Source organism: Athene noctua, chromosome 30, assembly GCF_965140245.1.
Source record: "Athene noctua chromosome 30, bAthNoc1.hap1.1, whole genome shotgun sequence".
In the NCBI taxonomy this organism is placed as follows: domain Eukaryota; kingdom Metazoa; phylum Chordata; class Aves; order Strigiformes; family Strigidae; genus Athene; species Athene noctua.
In genome coordinates, this window is record NC_134066.1 from 827,479 (window position 1) to 845,868 (window position 18,390).

The 18,390-nt window shown below is 50.4% G+C and overlaps 1 protein-coding gene across 1 annotated transcript; it reads right to left on the reverse strand.

The window, feature by feature from the left end:
* Window positions 1–1,613: 1,613 nt before the first annotated feature.
* Window positions 1,614–17,638, reverse strand: KRT80 (keratin 80). The gene is made up of 9 exons (XM_074929576.1): window positions 17,312–17,638; window positions 13,649–13,863; window positions 8,476–8,536; window positions 7,368–7,463; window positions 4,095–4,259; window positions 3,478–3,603; window positions 3,162–3,382; window positions 2,744–2,799; window positions 1,614–2,653 (listed from the first exon to the last, which is right to left on the reverse strand). The coding sequence occupies exons 1-9, from the start codon at window positions 17,636–17,638 to the stop codon at window positions 2,451–2,453; spliced, it is 1,470 nt and encodes a 489-aa protein (XP_074785677.1). The 3' UTR covers window positions 1,614–2,450.
* Window positions 17,639–18,390: the final 752 nt, after the last annotated feature.

The window sequence follows — 18,390 nt, forward strand, 5'->3', positions numbered from 1 at the left end:
AGGCTCAGAAGCAGCAGGAAAAAACAAAACAACATATGGCAGGGAGGGAAAACAGCTAGAAACTCTCTTCTTTCAGGACTGGGCTGCTGTTGAGCCTCAGCCCTTTCCAGCCTGGCTGTGAGCACACATCTCTGACCTCCCTCCTCCAGTTCCCCCAGGCTGAGTGTTCAGGGCTCCCAAACCCTCCCTTTCCATTCAGGTTTCATTCTGGGCAACACTAGAAACTCTGTGTTTCTCGTGTCCACCCCCCTTCATGCTCACAGAGCCTCAGCCCCCCCCTCCCCGTCGCAAGGACACAGGGCTGTTCAGTGCAGCCATTCATCTTCTGGGCCTCACACACACCTTGGGCGTCGTGCAGCCCCGCACAAACCCAACATTGTTCCTCCAGCTGGGAGGGCTTTTGTCGAAGGGCTCTGCTGGGTCCTGCCTCCAGGGGAAGCTCTGCACTAGAGTGGCGTCTCCTCCTGAGCTGCAAATGGCTTGTACTGCTGGGACCTCACTCATAGCTCCCCCCTTTCCCACCCCTGCCAGCTTGAGAAACCAGATTTAGCAGGTGGGGACTCTCTGCTGGCCTGGACTGTCCTCCCCTCCTCTGCCCCTGGCCCCTTGGAGCTGACCCTGGAAGTGCAGGGTTTCTTTTGGGTGGGCAGCAAACTGCAGAACAGAGATGTTCCCCGTCTCAGGTCCTCTGGCACCTCTGGAGGCCTCATCTCTTTTGGATCTCCCACATAAGTCCCTTAGAGGATGGTTTTGTGCGAGAAAGACCAAGAAAACCCCTGTGCTCTGGAGGGGCACCTCTGGAATGAGGGGTGTAAGTGTCAAGCATGGAAGTGTGGTTCCCCAGGACAGATGTGGGCCCCAGCTGCACAGAAGTTCCCCTTTGTGCAGACGAAGGGGGAGTTCAACGAGGGGGAGCTCTGTGTAGGTGAGTACGGTGGTGAGAGGGTGGTGGCCTGTGCAATAACCCTTCATCTCCCAAAACATGCTTGAGCTGCTCTGGGATTTGAGGCCACATGGGAGCCTGGTGGCAAAACAGCAGTGAGCTCACCAAAGCCTTGGCTGCTGGCTCTGCGTCTGCCCCTCCAGCCCCCTGTCGTTCTCCTGGGGCTGGGGACCAAACCAGTTACCTGGGACGCAATTTCAGCTTCAGCCAGAGTTTAAGCCAGAGCCCTCAGCTGCGACCTGCTGGCAACTGGGGAAGGAATTGCTGTTTCAGGTGGGCTGTTGTAAGAAATTTGGAGAAAACCATCAGTACAGTGCATTCTGTGTGACAGTCAGTGCTTTATTATAACAGCCATAACCCCAGAGAGCCAGTGTTCTGGTTACAGAGACAGTACAGCAGTTGTCTATCCTACAGCAATGTGGAAATATGCCAAGAGACTATTAACAACTCCCTGGGAACTCAAAATCTGGGAACTCAAGTGGGGCTGCGTGGCAGTGGCTGAGGCCAGAGCCTGGCCTCGTAAAGGAAAATCCTGCAGGGCACTGTCTACGTTAGTTTGCGCAAGAAGGCCACAGAAATGTCTGTGTGGAGGCCAGAACATCCCCCCCCATCTTGCTCACAGGGGGACACGGCATCTACAGAGTTGGCTCTGGTAGCTTTGGTGTGACCTGACTGGGGTGCACTGGCTGGTATCAGCCAGGTAAGGTAAAAGCTGCTGTGTGAGTTCAATAAATACAAAGACAAGTCCTGCTCCTTGCATGGGAACCAATATCCCATTTCTAGGACCGAGCACCACTGTGCGTGGAGTCTGGAGTGCCTTTACGTGAGACAGATGGAGATGCTCTGTTAGAGATGGCTTCTGAAAATAGAAGTTTGGAGAAGTTTTAGCTTTGGTGGCATGGGAGGGAATGAGGGGTCACCCAAAAGGCGCTAAAATGAGTTAAATACTCTGGAGCGGCCCAGGCTCCCCTGGCATGTTTGTCATCAGATATACAAATCCAGATGTCGCAGATGTACCTGGCTCAGGGTGTTTACTTGCACCTCCCCACCAGCCTTCCTCCGAAAGCCACATCAGTGACACCTCACAGACACAGAGCAGGGAAAGAGCAGAGAGAATGATTTTGTAATACTGGTAAAATGGCTGGGCTGATGGCTTCTGGCTGTTGTGTTAAAAGCTTGTGTAGTAATACTTTCCCCTCCTGCCAAGTTTCCTATAGGTAGATCTCAAAGGTGGTGAATGCAAATCCTCTGGGGAAACAGACCTAGAGAGGATGATGTTGGTGTGAGTATCTGAGTGAGAGAGTCTCTAAAATCCTGGGTTGGTTTCTGCTTGTAACTGGTAACAGAGATTTTAACTGGGATGTTGTAAAGACAAGAGAGACAGCCTGCAGTGAATTCTCATCCTTTGTCCTCGGACATTGGCTTGAGTTCAGGAGAAAGTGCTTTGGCCTCATTTGGCTACAGATGCCAATGGGTCTTGTGTTTATGCTGCAGGGCTCCAGTTCTCTTAGGAACATTCTTCAGCGGGCAGGGAACTGAGTTTTGGCCGGACGCTGCTGCTGAGGGCCTCTGCTTCAGGTGTCGCTGAGCCCTCGCTGCGGCTTCTGGAGGGCAGGATCTTTGTGCTGCCTCCGTTGGCCTTCGTCTCACCGTTGGTGCTGCCTGTTCCTCTGGCAAACAGCTTGGAGTTTCTCAAGGTGCTGGCAGAAACTGCAGGAGTGGGGGGAAATGGGAGCAGGGAGGTTAGAAACGTTTCATTCACGCTCTGCTTTACCAAACTGTAAGAATAAAACCACTTACGGTGCTTTGGTCTGGAGAGGACGGTGCTGATGACTGTGGGTATTGGTTGCTCCATGCTGTGTACACAAGAACAGAGTGTGAGGACACATATTAACCTCTGCAATGCCAGAGATGTAGAGTTTGGCCCACGTGAGCTGAGCTACACGGGTAGAGCCAAGTGCATGGTTGGATGGTGAAGGCTAACTCAACAGCATCTGGGCAAAGCATCTTCTAGAGGAGTGCTGGAACCCTCCAATCTGGCGAGTCTAAGGAAAGCTTCAGAGCAAGAAACAGGGCTGAACTGTATGGGGTCTGCTGGGCTTTGTGCTTTCTTTGATCAAACCTTCAATACCAGACTCAAAGCTTGGGATGTCTGCTTTCTCCCTAGGTGTTTGGGTGCATGCCTTCCCCTCTTCAGGCACAAGGAAGCCCAACTTACCTGTTCTCTTCCCCTTCCATCAGCTTCCTGTAGGTGAGGATCTCCACATCCAGTGCCAGCTTGATGTTCATCAGCTCCTGATACTCTTTCACCAAGTGAGCCATATCCTCCTTGCTCTTCTGTAGGGCTGCTTCTAGCTTGACCAGTTTGGCTTTGGCATCCTTGAGGGCCACCTCGCCGTGCTCCCCTGCTTCTTTGATATGCTCCTCTAAGTGCAGGCACTGGTATTGCAAAGGGAGAAGGGTGGTGGAGGTGTTAGGTGTGTTGTAGTTTCAGACCTGTAGGTCAGAGCGTTGTCTCCCACCCCAGGACACACCTGGCTCTTTTGGGACACGATGCAGGACCTCAGCTTCTGGATCTGTATGTTCAGGTCTGCGATCTCCCGTCGGCTGTCAAGGAGGTGACCCCCATAGGTGCCCGACTGGGTGCTTCCTTCGTTCAGCTGCAGGAGAGATTAAAGAGTGGGCTATCTGCGTGCCTCCTCTGCTCTAGCAAAGGGATCTGCCAGGATGAGAAACACCCGACAGAGACAGACTAGTAGGTGTGTGGAAGGATTTGGGCTCATTCTTATATCCTCTTCTGGCTGTAGCTGTGCCAGGTACAGAGCGCACTGTCTCTTGGGGCTAACCACATTCTTGCTCTGCTTAGAGGAGGCACCAGTGGAAAGTCATTTTCCTCTTAGGTGGGACAAGCTGCCACTGGGAGATGTCGTTTTCTTTCTCCACTGGCAGCATGGAGAGCCTAGAGCAATGAAACTGCTAATTTACACACCCTAGGAGGAGTTGATCTGGGTTAGCACCCTGTCCCTCCCCTCATTCCCAGGTGTAGTCTGTCCCTCCACATCTTGCTGATTCCTGTAGTTTCTAGGCTGATCTCTCTCCCTCTTCTTTCCCTGCCTCTCCCCTGGATCAATCAGATAAGGAGACAAAATACCTTTCTCCTGGTAAGTGCTTCAGCCTCCTCCCAGCTCCGAAGAGCCAGGGCTTCGTACTGGGCCCTCACTTCTTCCACAATTCTGCTCAGATCAAGTTTGCATGCATTGTCAATTCCCAGTACAACAGAAATGTCCTTAATTTCTGTCAGCAGCTCCTCGAGTTCCTGAATAGCAAAGAGAGAATAGGACTGAGATACCAAGTAGTCAACAAAACTATAAGGCAGGAGAGAGCTGAACCCTGGCAGAGCTGCTGTGCTTGGCCAGGCAAAGCATCTTCCATCTGCAGTGTGGAGATGGTGGGATTTCCTGGGTTTTCAGTCTCCAAAGTTTGGAAGCTGATATTATTTTCTCCTTAAAACCAGACTCAGGTACTAAAGTATTGGTTTGGGATCTTTGGATACAATTTGTTAAGAGTCTGACAAAACAGTGCATTTGTACTGCATCAAGAGCAGGTTAATTTGAACTTGCTGATCATACTTCAATATCTATCAGTATTCAGATATCTATTCCTGGGTGAGAAATAGGGCAGCATGAATCATTCTGCAGGCTGGCAGTGCTAGAAAGATGCCTTTGCTGAGCTCTGCTTCAGTATCTAGAGAGGCTGTGTCTGCCACTTCTGTTATTATAGTCTGCTTTGTGTCTGGTTAGAGAAGGGAGAGCCTTCTCAGTATCCCAGAATCATCTTGAAGCTCCTCCAGCCCAAGCATGACCCTCCCTCTGACCCTTCCCAACTGCCCCAGATCCCTCAGCGCTGGCTCAGCCCGACTCTTCAACCCCCCCAGGGATCCCGGGGACTCCCCCCTGCCCTGGGCAGCCCATTCCAACGCCCAACAGCCCCTTCTGCACAGAAATCCTTCCTCAGAGCCAGCCTGACCCTGCCCTGGGCAGCTTGAGGCCATTCCCTCGGGGCCTGGCGCTGGGGCCTTGGCTCCAGAGACTCATCCCCCCTCTCTGCCCCCTCCTGGCAGGGAGTTGCAGAGGGCCAGGAGGTCTCCCCTCAGCCTCCTCTTCTCCAGACTGAACCCCCCCAGTTCCCCCAGCCGCTCCCCAGCAGACCTGTGCTCCAGACCCTGCCCCAGCTCCGTTGCCCTTCTCTGGCCACGCTCGAGTCATTCAATGGCCTTTTTGGGGTGAGGGGCCCAGAACTGAACCCCCTCAGCGAGGGGCGGCCTCCCCAGTGCCGAGCCCAGGGCTCAGATTCCTTCCCTGTCCCTGCTGGCCACGCCAGGGCTGGTACAAGCCAGGATGCCATTGCCCTCCTTGGCCCCCTAGGCACACTGCTGGCTCCTGTTCAGCCGGCTGGCAATCAACACCCCCAGGTCCCTCTCTGGCAGGTCTCCTCTCAAGCACATCCATCACTAGCAGACCTCCTCCGCTCCCCAGAGCTGCTCTCATACGCTGGGACATCTCAAGGCAGGCTGGGGGAAGCAGGAGCGTGCACACACAGGCCCCAGTATCACTGCCAGGGATGTTTGCTCTCGATAGCTGACTCGGTCACAGCTTTAGAGAAAGGAGCCAAACAATGATGAATGCAGACTCCCCTCAGTGAGCCTAAAAAGGACCCTTAATCCGTGCCTGTAAACGGCGCTCCTGGGTGGTTTGTATCCAGGCAAGACGTGACTTGATGTTGAGCAGATGGTGTAGACATTCACTTGGCAGCTGCCCCCACAGCCTCAGACTGTTTCTGCAGGGATGTCACTCTTATCAGTACCTCTGCAGTTGTTTCTGATTTACACCAGTGTTAAAAGGAGAGCAACATACATCTTTCCCCATCTCTTACCTTTCATCTTGATGTTTTTGTTCTTCCCTTTTGTGCTGAGGGCTCTAATCTTTTTAGAGAAGCATTTGAATACCTTGTTTGCCTGGCCTTCCCCTGACTGGGGAAACAAAGGGCACCCTGGCATGGTGATTCCTGAATAACAGAAAAATACCCCAGTACTCTTCCGAAGAGCAGGATTATCAGTGTATTTTTTTTTTTTTCCCCACTGGTGTTTAATCCTTTAGCCTCTTTGGTAATCTTTGAGTTACATGAGAAAATGCATGTTTATTGCAAACACTTGAGCATCCTCTGCCAGGGGGGGGGAAAAAAAGAACCTTATTAAAGAGATAGAGGCTGAGATTTCTTCTGATTCACACCAACATGCTGTGAGCAAAGCTGTCAAGAAAAGTTTTCCTCATTTGCCCTTCCACTGGGTATGTGTGCCTGTACAGTGATGTCAGTCAAATCAGCAGGTACGGGCGAGAAGGTGACTAACCTGCAGACAAGCTGCTGGGAGGAAAGGGCAGAGAGAGAGGTGGAGGGTAATTGCTTTGCATGAAGCATGGGTTAAAAAAAAAAAAATACAGCCTTCTGCCAGGACAGCTGTGTGGAACCGGGTAGAAATCAGCTCAAGATCCTCACAGCAGGATGTGATTTCCAGCTACCCTTGTACCAGGAGTAATCTTATAAATTTTGAGAAAGTAAGGCTTCGTGGTTAGTTGCAGGCAGAGCATGTGTTCTAATATAGGTCCTTCCGCCACTCTGTGCCTCAGTTTCCCCACAAGGGATGTTAACATTCCTCTTCAAGCATTTTAATTGTTTGTATTTGTAGAATTCAGACAAATCATTAGTATTCCCAAAACACTGCCCAGCCTGCTTGGTAACATTTTAGAGGCTCTGAGTAAGTGGCTGTAAAGGCTTCACCCTGTTTGAGTAGATACGGGCACGCTGCAGCCTTCGGGTCCTCCCCCCCCCCCCCCCCCGATTTCACTGGAAACGGAACGTGGTGGATTGTGTTAAAGAGCATCCAGCACCTCACCCAGGTTCGCCACAGCTTGTCCTGTTTTGTTGTGAGCCCTTCCTCTGACTCTGAGCAGAATAATACTCAGTTTACGTGTGACCTGGAGCGCTTGGTCTCAAGGCAGACGCTGTCAGTGGGGGTTGGGAGCTGAGCCCCAAAACATCCAGCTCAGGAGTTGGGGGGGTTCCTGACTCTGGGGGAGGAGACCTGCTGGAGCAGCCTCCCTGCAGTAGCTGCCAGGCAGAAGGAACATCCCATCAGATTTTACATGGAGCTGGTTTAGTTAAGGGAAGGGGATTAGCACATGAGACCCTGCCTTAAGACATCTAATAGTTGTCTGCAACACCATGCAACTCTCCTGACTAAGCTCTCCTTTTGGTGTAAATCTGGAACAATGCCCCCTCTGTAGTGGAACTATCCACAAAAATGCCATTTTTTTTTTTCCATAGCAGCTTGTGTGTTCCCAGGCCACACTCCCAGTTGCATTTTTACCTGCTCGTAGATAGTTTTTTTCAAATCCATCAGTTCTTGGAGCCCCTTGAGTTTTACCTCCAGCTCAGTTCTGTGTAAGGAGCTCACATCTAAATCCTACGGGAGATGGAAAGGGTGTTAATCAATAATTTGTCTTTGAGTTTGTAGCAAGAAGTCTTTCCCACTGCCACTTCTCCCCCAGCAAGCGCCCTGTTTGCTATTTATTGGCAGACACTTGTGAAAATGCTCTACAAGTAGGGAGGCTCCTTTGTGGACCTTTTCCTGTGCAGTGTTTGTTGATTTTTTTTTTTTTTTTTTTTTGAGTGAGCGCTTTGGTGGAAGTCTCAAATGAGGTAGGGTGGAGAAGGAAACAGACAGGGCTGGTCCATACCCACTCATCTTTTGTTCACCACAAAAAGCACGCGTTATTGAAAACTCTGATGCCGTCCACAAAAGTCACCAGAACTGCCCTTACTGGCTGATGAGTGTCTCAGGGAAAACATGCAATTAGCCATAATGATCACTTGTGGAGAACGTTTCCTCTGTCTAATAATACCCTGCATTCCTGCACCTTGGATTTTTTTTTTTTTTTTTTTTTAATATAAAGGCTGTGCACAAAGCCTCCCATTTCAGCTGATACTCAAATGCAGCTCCTTCTGGGGCGGGATGTTTAAACAGGGTGTGGCCATGTGACAGGAAACAAAAGCAAACACATTTATCAATTTCTAGCCTTTCCCAACCTACTGTGTCATTCTGAGAGCCACGCCAGGGAGGAGAGGAGTTGCCTCGCAGGGTCCTGGGGTGCAGACTCCTGGGGGCCAGGTCTGGCCAGTGCAGTTGCAGTGTGGTTGGCTCTGACCCCCAGGCACTTCTGCCACGAGCCACAGGGCTTGTCTGTAACCACAAGCAGCCCAGACTCACCAGTGCTTTTCCTTCTGAAAATGGTGACTGCATTCACCGCTCTGCTGCCCTCTTCAAGACCTTATCGCCCCCCAAAACATCTGTGATACGAGGACTAGCTCGGACTGTCTTAGCTGAGCCTGGACCATCTTGCCTTGCCAGGTTCTTCTGTGCCTACGCTGATCTGGTGTCGAGCCCATACAGATAAAAAGCTTCTCTTGCCACTGACCTTTTTGAGCTCCATGAAGGTGTATTCCATGCCGCTACAGAGGCGAATTTCATCCTCGTATCTAAGGAGAGTGAAAAAAACAGTAAGAAATTGCCCATGGTGAAAGCCTCTGAGATGCTTAAGGTTGTGTTGCTGGCCCCAAGAAGTGCTGATATCAAAGCTTTCTGATTTTACTACAACGTCCCACCTCCTTGATGTACACTAGGCAGCAAGGAGAGATGTCTCCTAGGTGTGGGCATCTTGGACAAGAGAGAGGATAACAAGCTGCTGCATGCCAGCTGCTCTGTAGCAACACCATAAGCACTTCAAGTCTGAAAAGCACCAGAGTAGAGAGGAGGTAGCTTTAATTCTAATTTAATTTGAGGGCTAAGCAACCTCAGGTTACCTTACATTTGCCACAGAAAGAGAGAGTAGGCATGGAGAAGTGGGGTGTGGTGCGTTATTCTCTGTGAAACCCAGTCTCATGCCCAAAGACTCCTAAATTTTCACCCTTCTGTTTCTTTCAGCATTTAATTTCCAGAGTCTGGAGTCTTCAAAAGGGAGATGTTGGCTTGTGAAAATTCTGAGAATACTGGACCAGTGTCATAACTTATCCTAAGTGCAGTTTGTGTAGTAACACAGGACCTGGCAAAGCAATGCATGGAAAACGGTGCCCACAGAGCAGAAGGTAACAAAAACCGGACGGGATAGGGTGGAGGCCTAATGGCTGAATATCCAGCAGAAGAACCAACCCTGAAGGTGTCTAAAAACAGGTTTGATAAGGCAGGACCAGGATAGCAAAGACTTAGTCTGGGGACAAATGCTTTTCTTGATGGCCAGCAGCAGACACGAGAGAGTAGCTCAGGGCACACACCAACCCTTCTTGGCTCCGGGGACCAGCACGTGGCTAGCCCTGATGTTCTAAAAGCAGGTGTCCGACTGGAAGCCACAGGGTCTCTTTGGGGGCTGGCGTGTGACCAGCAGTGGTTGGTTCGTTTGCCGTACAGGAGCGTTATGTGGTGGGTGTTTGGTATCTCCCACTGTGCTGCTGGACACACTTTGGGCTCTCCTGAGACCAGAGCGGGTTGTGCTCTCAGGGAAGTCGTGGCTTCCCTGCTCTTCCATGATACCTCTGGCTCCTTTTAGCCTAATGTGCACATAGTGTTTCCAGGCTGTGGATGAAACCTTCCCGTGGGACTTAGAGACGGCACCAAATTGATATGGGGAAGGCTGAGACTTTGGGAATGAGGTAAAATGGCATCTCCTAACAGAGCAATGATGATAAAAATGAGGAATGACAGCCATGTTCTGTTGTTTGGTGCCTGGTGCATCATCATTCCAGTTACCCTGAAGAGCCTTCCCTGCTGTCATACAAACCTTTAGGAGGAAGAGGAGCTGGAGCAGGAAGAGGAGAGGTATTGGGAACACAGCACAGGAGCTGATCTAAAATATCAGAAACAGCTCCCTGGAGCTGTCGCTTCCTCGACAGAGGGGCTAGTGAGGATGGGGGGTGTGGGGGTATCTGACAGTCCCAGGCTCTACAGTCAGGCACTTCTAAGGTTCCTCTTGAGTACCCCCATGATGTTAAACTCACCCTCTCCTTGCCTGCTTTTGTAAGGCCGGGTGATGTGGCTAACGAGATTTACCTGTCTGGTTTCTCTGCTCTTTAGCTGGAATGTTAGCCATGCTGCCAGCAACTATGTACTGAGCTTAATTACAGCCTGCCACTCTTCCTTCATCCTCATTGCAACTCAGCCCAATCCGTCTGTCCCAGCCTGCCGAAGCAGCTTCACACATTGCCAGATGCTGACATAATCTTACATATTGAACAAACAACAATCCTGACTGAAAGAGAGCAGGCCCAGCCAGCCAAACGTGCTCACCGCACGGCTCCGGAGGGACCTGGCGGCCGGGAGATGATTCACATGGGGATGGAGCATTCCACAAACACATTACAGCATTTATCTCCTCAGAGATAATCCTCAAGCAGTCATACATTAAGGTGTAAATCCATCCCAGCTCGATTCAGGCACTTAAGACACACTTGAGACAGGCGTCTGGTCGCCTTGGGCTCCTTCCATAAGCAGTGAAGCAAAAGCAGAGGTGAACCAAATCTCAGGCAGGCTGTGTTCCTCTCTGGATGTGCCTTCAAGACTACTTTAGGGTGAGGATGAAGTGGTGGGATTGATCTGAGCCTGGTGGCATGAATTAAGTCAGTCTTCTTGTGGAGCAAGGAAATGGGGCAGGAAGTAGCTGAAATCCAACTGCAGAGGTTGAAGGGAGAGAGGTGTTGGCTGTCTAGTCTTCAGGGGCAAGATTCGACTGACAGAATCCCGGGATCTCAGAGATGGATGCTCTAAGGGCTCTGTGCCCCGTATTTTCCTGCAGTATCTCCTCAGTGCTGCACTAGGGTAGGTCAGCACGGGCAAAAATTTCCTGCCCCACACACGTGGGGACCTGAAGCAAACCCTTGTGCAGCTGAGCATCCCTACGTGGTATGGTTTGGTATTTGATTTTTAGCTTGACTTCCTGAAGCAGCAGGGTCTGAGATCCTGCAGCAGCCTCCAACCTGCATCCCTGTCCCCTCTCCATTTGGAATTGCTGGTCAGTGAGAACCTGATTTGAGAAGGAGGTACAGGTGTCCCAGCTACTTAAATCTCCTGTATGGTTTTTGGAAAGCAGGCCCTGCATAGAGAAGACAGATGAATTAGGGCCTTATAGAGGGGCACTGAAGGCAGATTTCACATCTGAAGTGACCTGCTGGGCAGCAGCTCGCTTGGGGGGTCCCTGGGCGATGGCGTGTTCCCTCTGGAGCACCCCAGCTTGGATGAGAAGGTACCCAGGTCACTTTGCCAGGGAAGTTATTAGCTTTTCCTCCCCCAAAAAATTTCCCTTGGGAAAAAAGAAACCTCTAGAGGAGTTGGAAGCCTTCAAAATTTGCATGGCTTAGGCAGACCGTTTGCTGGGCTGAGGCAGCCGTGTTGAAGGCGGCGTGCAGGACTCAACAGAGCCAGCGTGGGTTAGGACGGGCTTGGATTGCTGCCTGCAGAAGGCTCAGCAGAAGCAGCGCTTCTCTCCCCGTGAATCACCAACCACTGGGAGCAGCGCGGTGGATTGTCACTGTCACAACACCCAATGACAAGGGGGGGTTTTGCCTGTTTGCTGCTTAGGTCACCCCCGGCAGAGCTTGTGCCTTGCAGCTCCCAGGCGGGAGAAAGCGGAAGGGGAAGGCTCCGCAAATGAAGGGAAAACGCTTTGAGGAGCAGAGTAATTTCTGAACGCTGTTTTCCCGTGGCTGTGTAGTCCCACAAAACGGGAACTCTTCTCAAGACCGATAGCTGGGCTAGTCATAAGCTGGTGTCCACTGCAGATTCTCTGCTGTCTAATACTGTGCCTGTGCACAGGCTGCGTCCTTATCTTCTGTGTGTGTTGGGTATGGGGTGGGTCCTGTTCCTCTAGCCAGTCTCTTTTCTTTATTTTGAGGGATATAACATCCCCATCATGTCTTATCTTGTTGTCTAGCTAGGTAGTAACTGTCCAAGAAAATCAAAACATAGGGGGAAAACAAGCAGCCAGCCTGTTTGTGTAAGCACCTTTGTCCTTAAGAAATCAGGCTGAAAAATAAATGAAGCGCCAGACGTAGGCAATTAGCGAGGCAATTGCTGAGTACAAATATGAGTGCAAACTGTGCGAGCAGATAGGGGTGGCTGATCTGACATTTATCCACCTGCCCAACCATTTTCCTATCTGGGTTTTCCTGGCTGTCAGGGAATAAACCAAGAAGTATCTTTTATAACTGTGGGGCCACAGGGCAGTTACTTCCTCGGGGAAGTGCTAGGAAGAGCGAGTGCTCCAGAGAGGGCTGACAGGTTTTAACCTTTTTAGGGCAGGGAGTAAATGGCACAATCCACATCGTGGCTTTGATCCAAGCACAGGATTGCCACATGTCAGCAAAGCAAGCGGCAGTGAGCTCAAGTCTTGTAGCGAAACCAACGTCCATGTACAGAGCAGACAGACACCCACCACAAGGAATTTCAGTGTTTCTAGGCACCTGGGTTTCACTGTGTTCTGCTTGAAGGATGCTGAGCATAATGATTTCAGCATAAGGTCAAGAACCAAACTCCTGGGGCCTGTTGTGGCTCTGCCACCAGCTTGCCCTGTGAGCTTGGGTGAGACATTTAACTGCTGTGTCTCTGTTAAGATGTCTGTGAAGTGGAGGTATCAGTCCTCCCCCTAATTTAGAGACACATCGAGTCGCTGGTTTAATCGAAGTCTGCAAAGAGCTTTAAGATCCTTGGGCTAAACTCTCTGGAGAGGGCACTGTTATTATTTCTGCATCACTTTGTACATGAGGAAGAGGTTTGGGCTGTTACTACAGTGACGTATACAAGAAGGGCAGTCCCTTAGCATCGCTCTTCTGTTTGGCAGTGCCCATACATGGCTCTTTGCTACAAATCAGCATGGAAGACTCCAGAGATCTCGTGTAGGCAGATGGGTGTAACTGTAAAGGAAAGTATCTAATTGTGGATTCATCTGCGGTATGCAAATGACACCAATAATAAGAAAAGCATTGTCTTCTTGAATGAGCCATGGCACATCTCAGAGGCTCTTATCTGAAGATCTCAAAGCTCTTGGCAAAAGCAGCCATAAGCACATGGCAGCTGGTCCTCACTTAAACTTTCAGCTGCCTCAATATTTTTTGTCAATGGGTTTTCTGAGTAGAAGTCTGACTTTTTGGACTAAAGCAGAATTTTGCATGAAATGTTGTAGGGTGAAGGGGGAAAGGAAGGGATGTTTGTTAATACTAAGCAGCCTAAATCTATAAATGGTTTGGGGATAAAGTTCTGGTTTGTGATAATAGCAGGGACAATAAATATTTCTCTGTTTTAGTGTTTGTCATTCCTGATAATACTGTTCCCCGGGGCTGTTCTCTGGCCTGAGGCATTTCTCAGATTGCCTGCACTCTTTGAAATTTCACTTTTTATGGGTTTCCTTTCATCTCTAATTAATCGGGAAGAGGCTGGGCTGCTAACTTCTCAGATACACTGTTCTGTGCACACCAGACCAGGAGTTTGTTCCTGAGAATAACCGGCTGTGTTAAATCAATCCCACGCTACTCTTCGTGCACACACTGAACCCATACCTTCCAAACACCCCCCCCCCCTTGTAATATCCAGCTAGGCCAGACACCTACTTGCTTCGAAAGTTATCCATAGTGCTCAGGACCTTTGTCAGCTCCGACTCGAGATTTTCCTGCTCGTAGTTGAGCGCTTTCATCTCTTGATTCATTTTGCTCATGTACTGATCATAGATGGCCTTGATGTCTGACTCGGAGTGGGAATTGTCTTGATCCTTCAGGAAGTTCCACCTTGTCATCAGGACCTTGTTCTGTTGTTCCAAGCACTGGACCTACAGAAGAGGTTTCAGAGATATTAGTGACACCACTAATAAAAATCGAGGCTGACTGCTCCTGGCAGGGCAGGAGATGTTGACCTGGAGACCTTCAGAGTAGTGAGAAGCTGCTGGAATCAGCAGAGATTTCCAGGTAAGAATGAGAAAACCCTTGAAAATTAGGCCTGAGGATGGAGGGTTATAGGGACTTTTAGAGGTTTTACACATTACCTACTAATTAAATTCTTGATATAACATGTTCATATGAAAATGAATGAGCATCTTTTATTAAGTCACTGAAAAATAAGGACTGTTCAATGTTAGTCCCCTTTTGATTGAAGCAAAGGCTGAAAATCCACCACAGGTCATGCACAGATGTCCAGGGTGAATGAAAGTCAGATTTACTACCTCAGAATGTCACAAAGAAAGATAACTCCTCTCAAAATCTGTAGGATTACACCATGGTGAAGTCTGGGTAGTGAATCAGAGTCCTGGTTTGTATTGCAAAGCAACATAGTCAAGGCCTATGGGAACTCTAGAGAATAAGCAAAATAATTACAGACTCCACGTGAGCTCTGTGTGTGCATGCGCCTGTCTGCTTGAGAGAGGAGACACTGCATTTCATCCACCCACCAGCTGATGAATCTGGCACTCTTCTTTCCTAATATTCACAACCTTAACAGCAATGCTCAGTGTTTAACCGTTTTTGGTTTTGAAGGTCTTGGTTAACTTCAGTCAATTATCTCATTGCTACGCCTCTCTCCTTTTGCTCTGTGAACAAAACCAAACGCCCTCCGTCACCTTTTGGCTGGTGATTTGTGAGTTGCCTCCAACAACATCCTCCACTCTATAGTGGGGATGATTCAGTGCTGATACTGTGCCCTGGGTAGTGTGGGCAGTGGGGGGCAGATGCTATCCGGCCTTGACCTTCTGCTTGGCCTTCAGCTTTGATGAACTTTCTGCGGCCCGAAGCAGCACCAGGGCCTTGAAGAGACAGAGCTCCCAGCTGCTGACCCCTGCACGGAGACACACGGGGGGGGCCAGCATCTTCCCAGACTGCTTCTTGGCCGAGCAGAGAGCGAGAAGCAGGAGCAGAGGCACTCCGATGCTCACAGTTCTCGGCAGAAGGGATGTGAGTGTTGAGATCTTCCAGGTCTCGCTGTTAGAGACCTGATCCTTTCTTCCCGATATCTAAACTCATGGCCCATACTGACATCCCATCAGTAGCCCAGCCTGCTGACTGGCTCTTTCTCCTGGCACAAAGCCACTGGCAGACTGGGTGCATGTGCGAAGCTGAGCGCCAGAAAGGGGCATCGCAGGTGGCACAAGTGGCCTCTGGGGCTACCAGGAGCCAATCGGGACATTTGTTCTCTCTGTCTGGGGTATCTTGGGGATTGTTATAGAGCACTGTCCGTGGGGCTGGGGTCAGCCTGTGGGATTGGCTGTTAAGGAACAGCCTCCCATTTTAAGGCAGCTTCCCCATTTGCTGCTGGGATGGTAAATGGTTGAATGTGTTGGCTGTTGTTCTAGGTCCATCTTTGACCCCCAAATCAAGTCTCAGTTCCTGACCTTGCTCCTAATCCTTAGCTGCTCTTTTTCTACCTCTCCCAAACTCTTCAGTTTCTTTCCTGTTCCCAGAACATACCTATCCAGGGGGCTGAACTGCTTACATCTTGGCTTCTTATAGAGCATCCCTCTTAGCAGAAATTCTTCCTCGCAAAGTCTTTTAACATGAGCTTTGCAGCAGAAGAATCACCCAGATCTGATCTCATTTCCCAGAAGATCAAGCCTGAACATAGAAGTGACCAAAGGTGCTGCTCAGGCTAAAGGTAGAGCTTCGAACAGGGACTTCATGACTTGGCCTTTCCCTCTATTCCACCTGGACATACCTGGGTGGAAAACAAACACTAGCAGATCTGGAACAGCCTGCTGGAAAACCATCAGCAGCAAACTCCTAAAGTTAGTGTGGTCAATTAGCTGAGGAATTAGCCACTTAGGGTTCAGACCATCTGAATAACTGATTAAAAAGACGAGTTCTCTTTGACAGGGAAGTGTCATTACTTTCCTCTGGAATGAGGGCCTGAGGCAGATGGCTGAAGTTTGCCACTTGATGTACCACTTGAAGCTACAGCCTTCAAAGCCAAACGCAGGAGCTGCTAGCACCGAGGTCAAAGCCACCCAACGACAGTGGGGTGTTTGTGTCTTGTGTCCATCAGGCCACCAGATTGGGTTTATCAGGAAACCTGGAGGCTCTTTCGCTTCTTCCATCCCTGTTTGCACAGAACAGGCATCTGCATGTGATCTGGCTCACGCACATGTTGTCACTGTGTGGTCTTGTCCCATCACCTCTACCCCCATCCCTCCTGCTGAGTTCTGGTTTCTGAGCAGGGCTGACATCCACACAAAACCCGACCTTTCAATCTGGACCAGTCCTGCACCACGTGCAACACAACCCACCTGGGTGATTTCCACACCAGGGCTTCTCCAAATTCACATTGCCAACATCTATGCTTGGAAAAGCACCGACGTGGAGGCTGCTGTGTCCCCTCCATCCAGGGTCAGCCCCCTGGTACCGCTGCACGCCTGCTCGCACACGCGGGTGTGGTTGGTTCACAGCTATTCAGGTTGGAGAGATGCTATGGGAGATGGTTCCCCCACCCTTCTCCTTCCCAGTGTGAACTCAGGTCCTCTTAGAGGTAGAGTTAAAACAGAAAAAAACCCCAACCAACCCAAGCCATAGTAGCTTGGCATTGAGTGTCTGTATTGTAGACTGCAGTGAAGCAATCCTCCTAGGAGATTACCATCTGTTTACAGAGCACCAGGGCTTTGCAGAAACCTGCCTCGGCTAGATGAGTTGTTTTCCTTTGAGAAAAACCTTCTGCCTTCTCATGGATCTTAAGAGATGAAAGCGACACTTTCTTGGCTAAGCACGCAACCCCTCACAGTAAAAACCACAGAGGAGGGAGGTGGGAGGGGGGGTCTCCCTTGCCCACCGCATTGCTATGGAGGTGAATTTCCAGCTTTCTTTAGCAGTTGGAGAAGAACTTGAGCTGCCACCTTATTCAGTATCACCACCCGTGGCTGTGCGTCCACTCTGCGACCCAAGGCCTCTTTCTGCAGCACGGCGCCTCCGTGGCCCTGCCTGTGCTGCTCGGGCAGGGCAGGGTCCCCGGGGGCAGAGCTGCCTGTCCTCCCCAGGGACCCCCGGGGCATCCGGCACAGCAGAGGAAACGCCTGACACTGCTGGCCACGGATGCGGCCCGGCTTCACCTAGAGATGATGCTAGCCCTTGTTACAATAGATAGCGCTGAAGGAATAACTAATTGGGTAATTAGCCTAATATTCAGAGCCTGGCAAGGGTTAGCTGCAGTTCTTGATAAGTCTCCTAAGGGTCAGGTTAGCATTTGCTTCCCCACCACCATCCTTGTCCCCATCCTGCACCATGGTCCTCAGTAGCTCACCTTACCTTCTCAATTAGGGTCACGAACTGGTTGTTGAGCAGCTTGATGTCCTCTTTCTCCTGCTGTCGTATGGCTTGGAAGTCTGAATCGATATCAAGGTTCACAGGGGCCAGAAGTCTCCTGCTGATGGAGAAGGAGGGGTAGGAGGAGCACCGGTATCCACCATCCCCGTGAAGGCTGAGAGAGCTGTAGCCATTGCTGGCCGCCCCGTCGGGACTGCAGCGGCCCAGGCGATCCGGGGACGTGCTGGCTGCTTTTCCTCTGCTCATCTTCCCTGACACCTCCCAAGAGGAGAGGGAGCCACTGGTGAAGGCTTTGCAAGGGTTAGTCATGCTCAGCTTGTGGCTCTGCAGCTCGAGGGAAGGGGAGGGAAAGAGGGAGGAAAAAAAAAAAAAATGAAGTTTTCTTGCTGCTGCTGCTGCCTCAAAGGGAAAGAGAGTAGTGGCACACTGAGGAGCTTGGTCGGCTTAATTCCTGTCTCCTCAGCTCGTGGGTTGGCTAATGAATTACAAGCACCTGTTCTCCTATGTTCATTAAACGGAGGAGGGTGTAACCGTTGATGTAATCCAGATCAACCTGTTGGCTTTTTTTTTTTTTTTCCCTCCTCTGTCTGTACCCTCCTTTCTTCAGGAGCTTGTTTGTGTGGTGAGGGCATAGGCACTCGCAGCAAAAACAAATCACTCACAGGTAATTCGCTGGGCCCCAAGCAGCTGCTTTCCTCATCCTTAAATGGTGAAGAAAACAGTCAAAGGTGCTGGGCTGCAGCAGGCTCAGGGAGGACGGCTCTGAGCACAGCTGCTGCACTAGCACCTAGCACGTGGAGCCTGGGTTCAGCCCCTGACTGGTTTCCAGCCAAAATCTGCAGGAAGGAATTGTGATTTTTGTTTTTTTTGGAGGGGGATCTGTGTGTTAAAATCATAAAGAAAAAGTCTGAATTGGCTAAAGGTAGGAGTTTGTAAACACATCTCAAGCTCATTGTGCTTAGAGGTGCTCGTGGCCTTCCCTTGGGCACACAGGCACATCATGGAAACTTCTGGTGCTCTGAGTGGTTTTAGGGTGCTGAGTCTGGTTTTGAGACCCCTGG

Coding starts and splice junctions, on each gene's coding strand:
- KRT80 (XM_074929576.1), bottom strand. CDS start 17,638: ATGACTAACCCTTGCAAAGCCTTCACCAGTGGCTCCCTCTCCTCTTGG. Junction 7,464..8,475: donor CCTTCATGGAGCTCAAAAAG/GTCAGTGGCAAG, acceptor CATCTCCCGTAG/GATTTAGATGTGAGCTCCTT. Junction 4,260..7,367: donor AAAAAACTATCTACGAGCAG/GTAAAAATGCAA, acceptor TTTGCTATTCAG/GAACTCGAGGAGCTGCTGAC.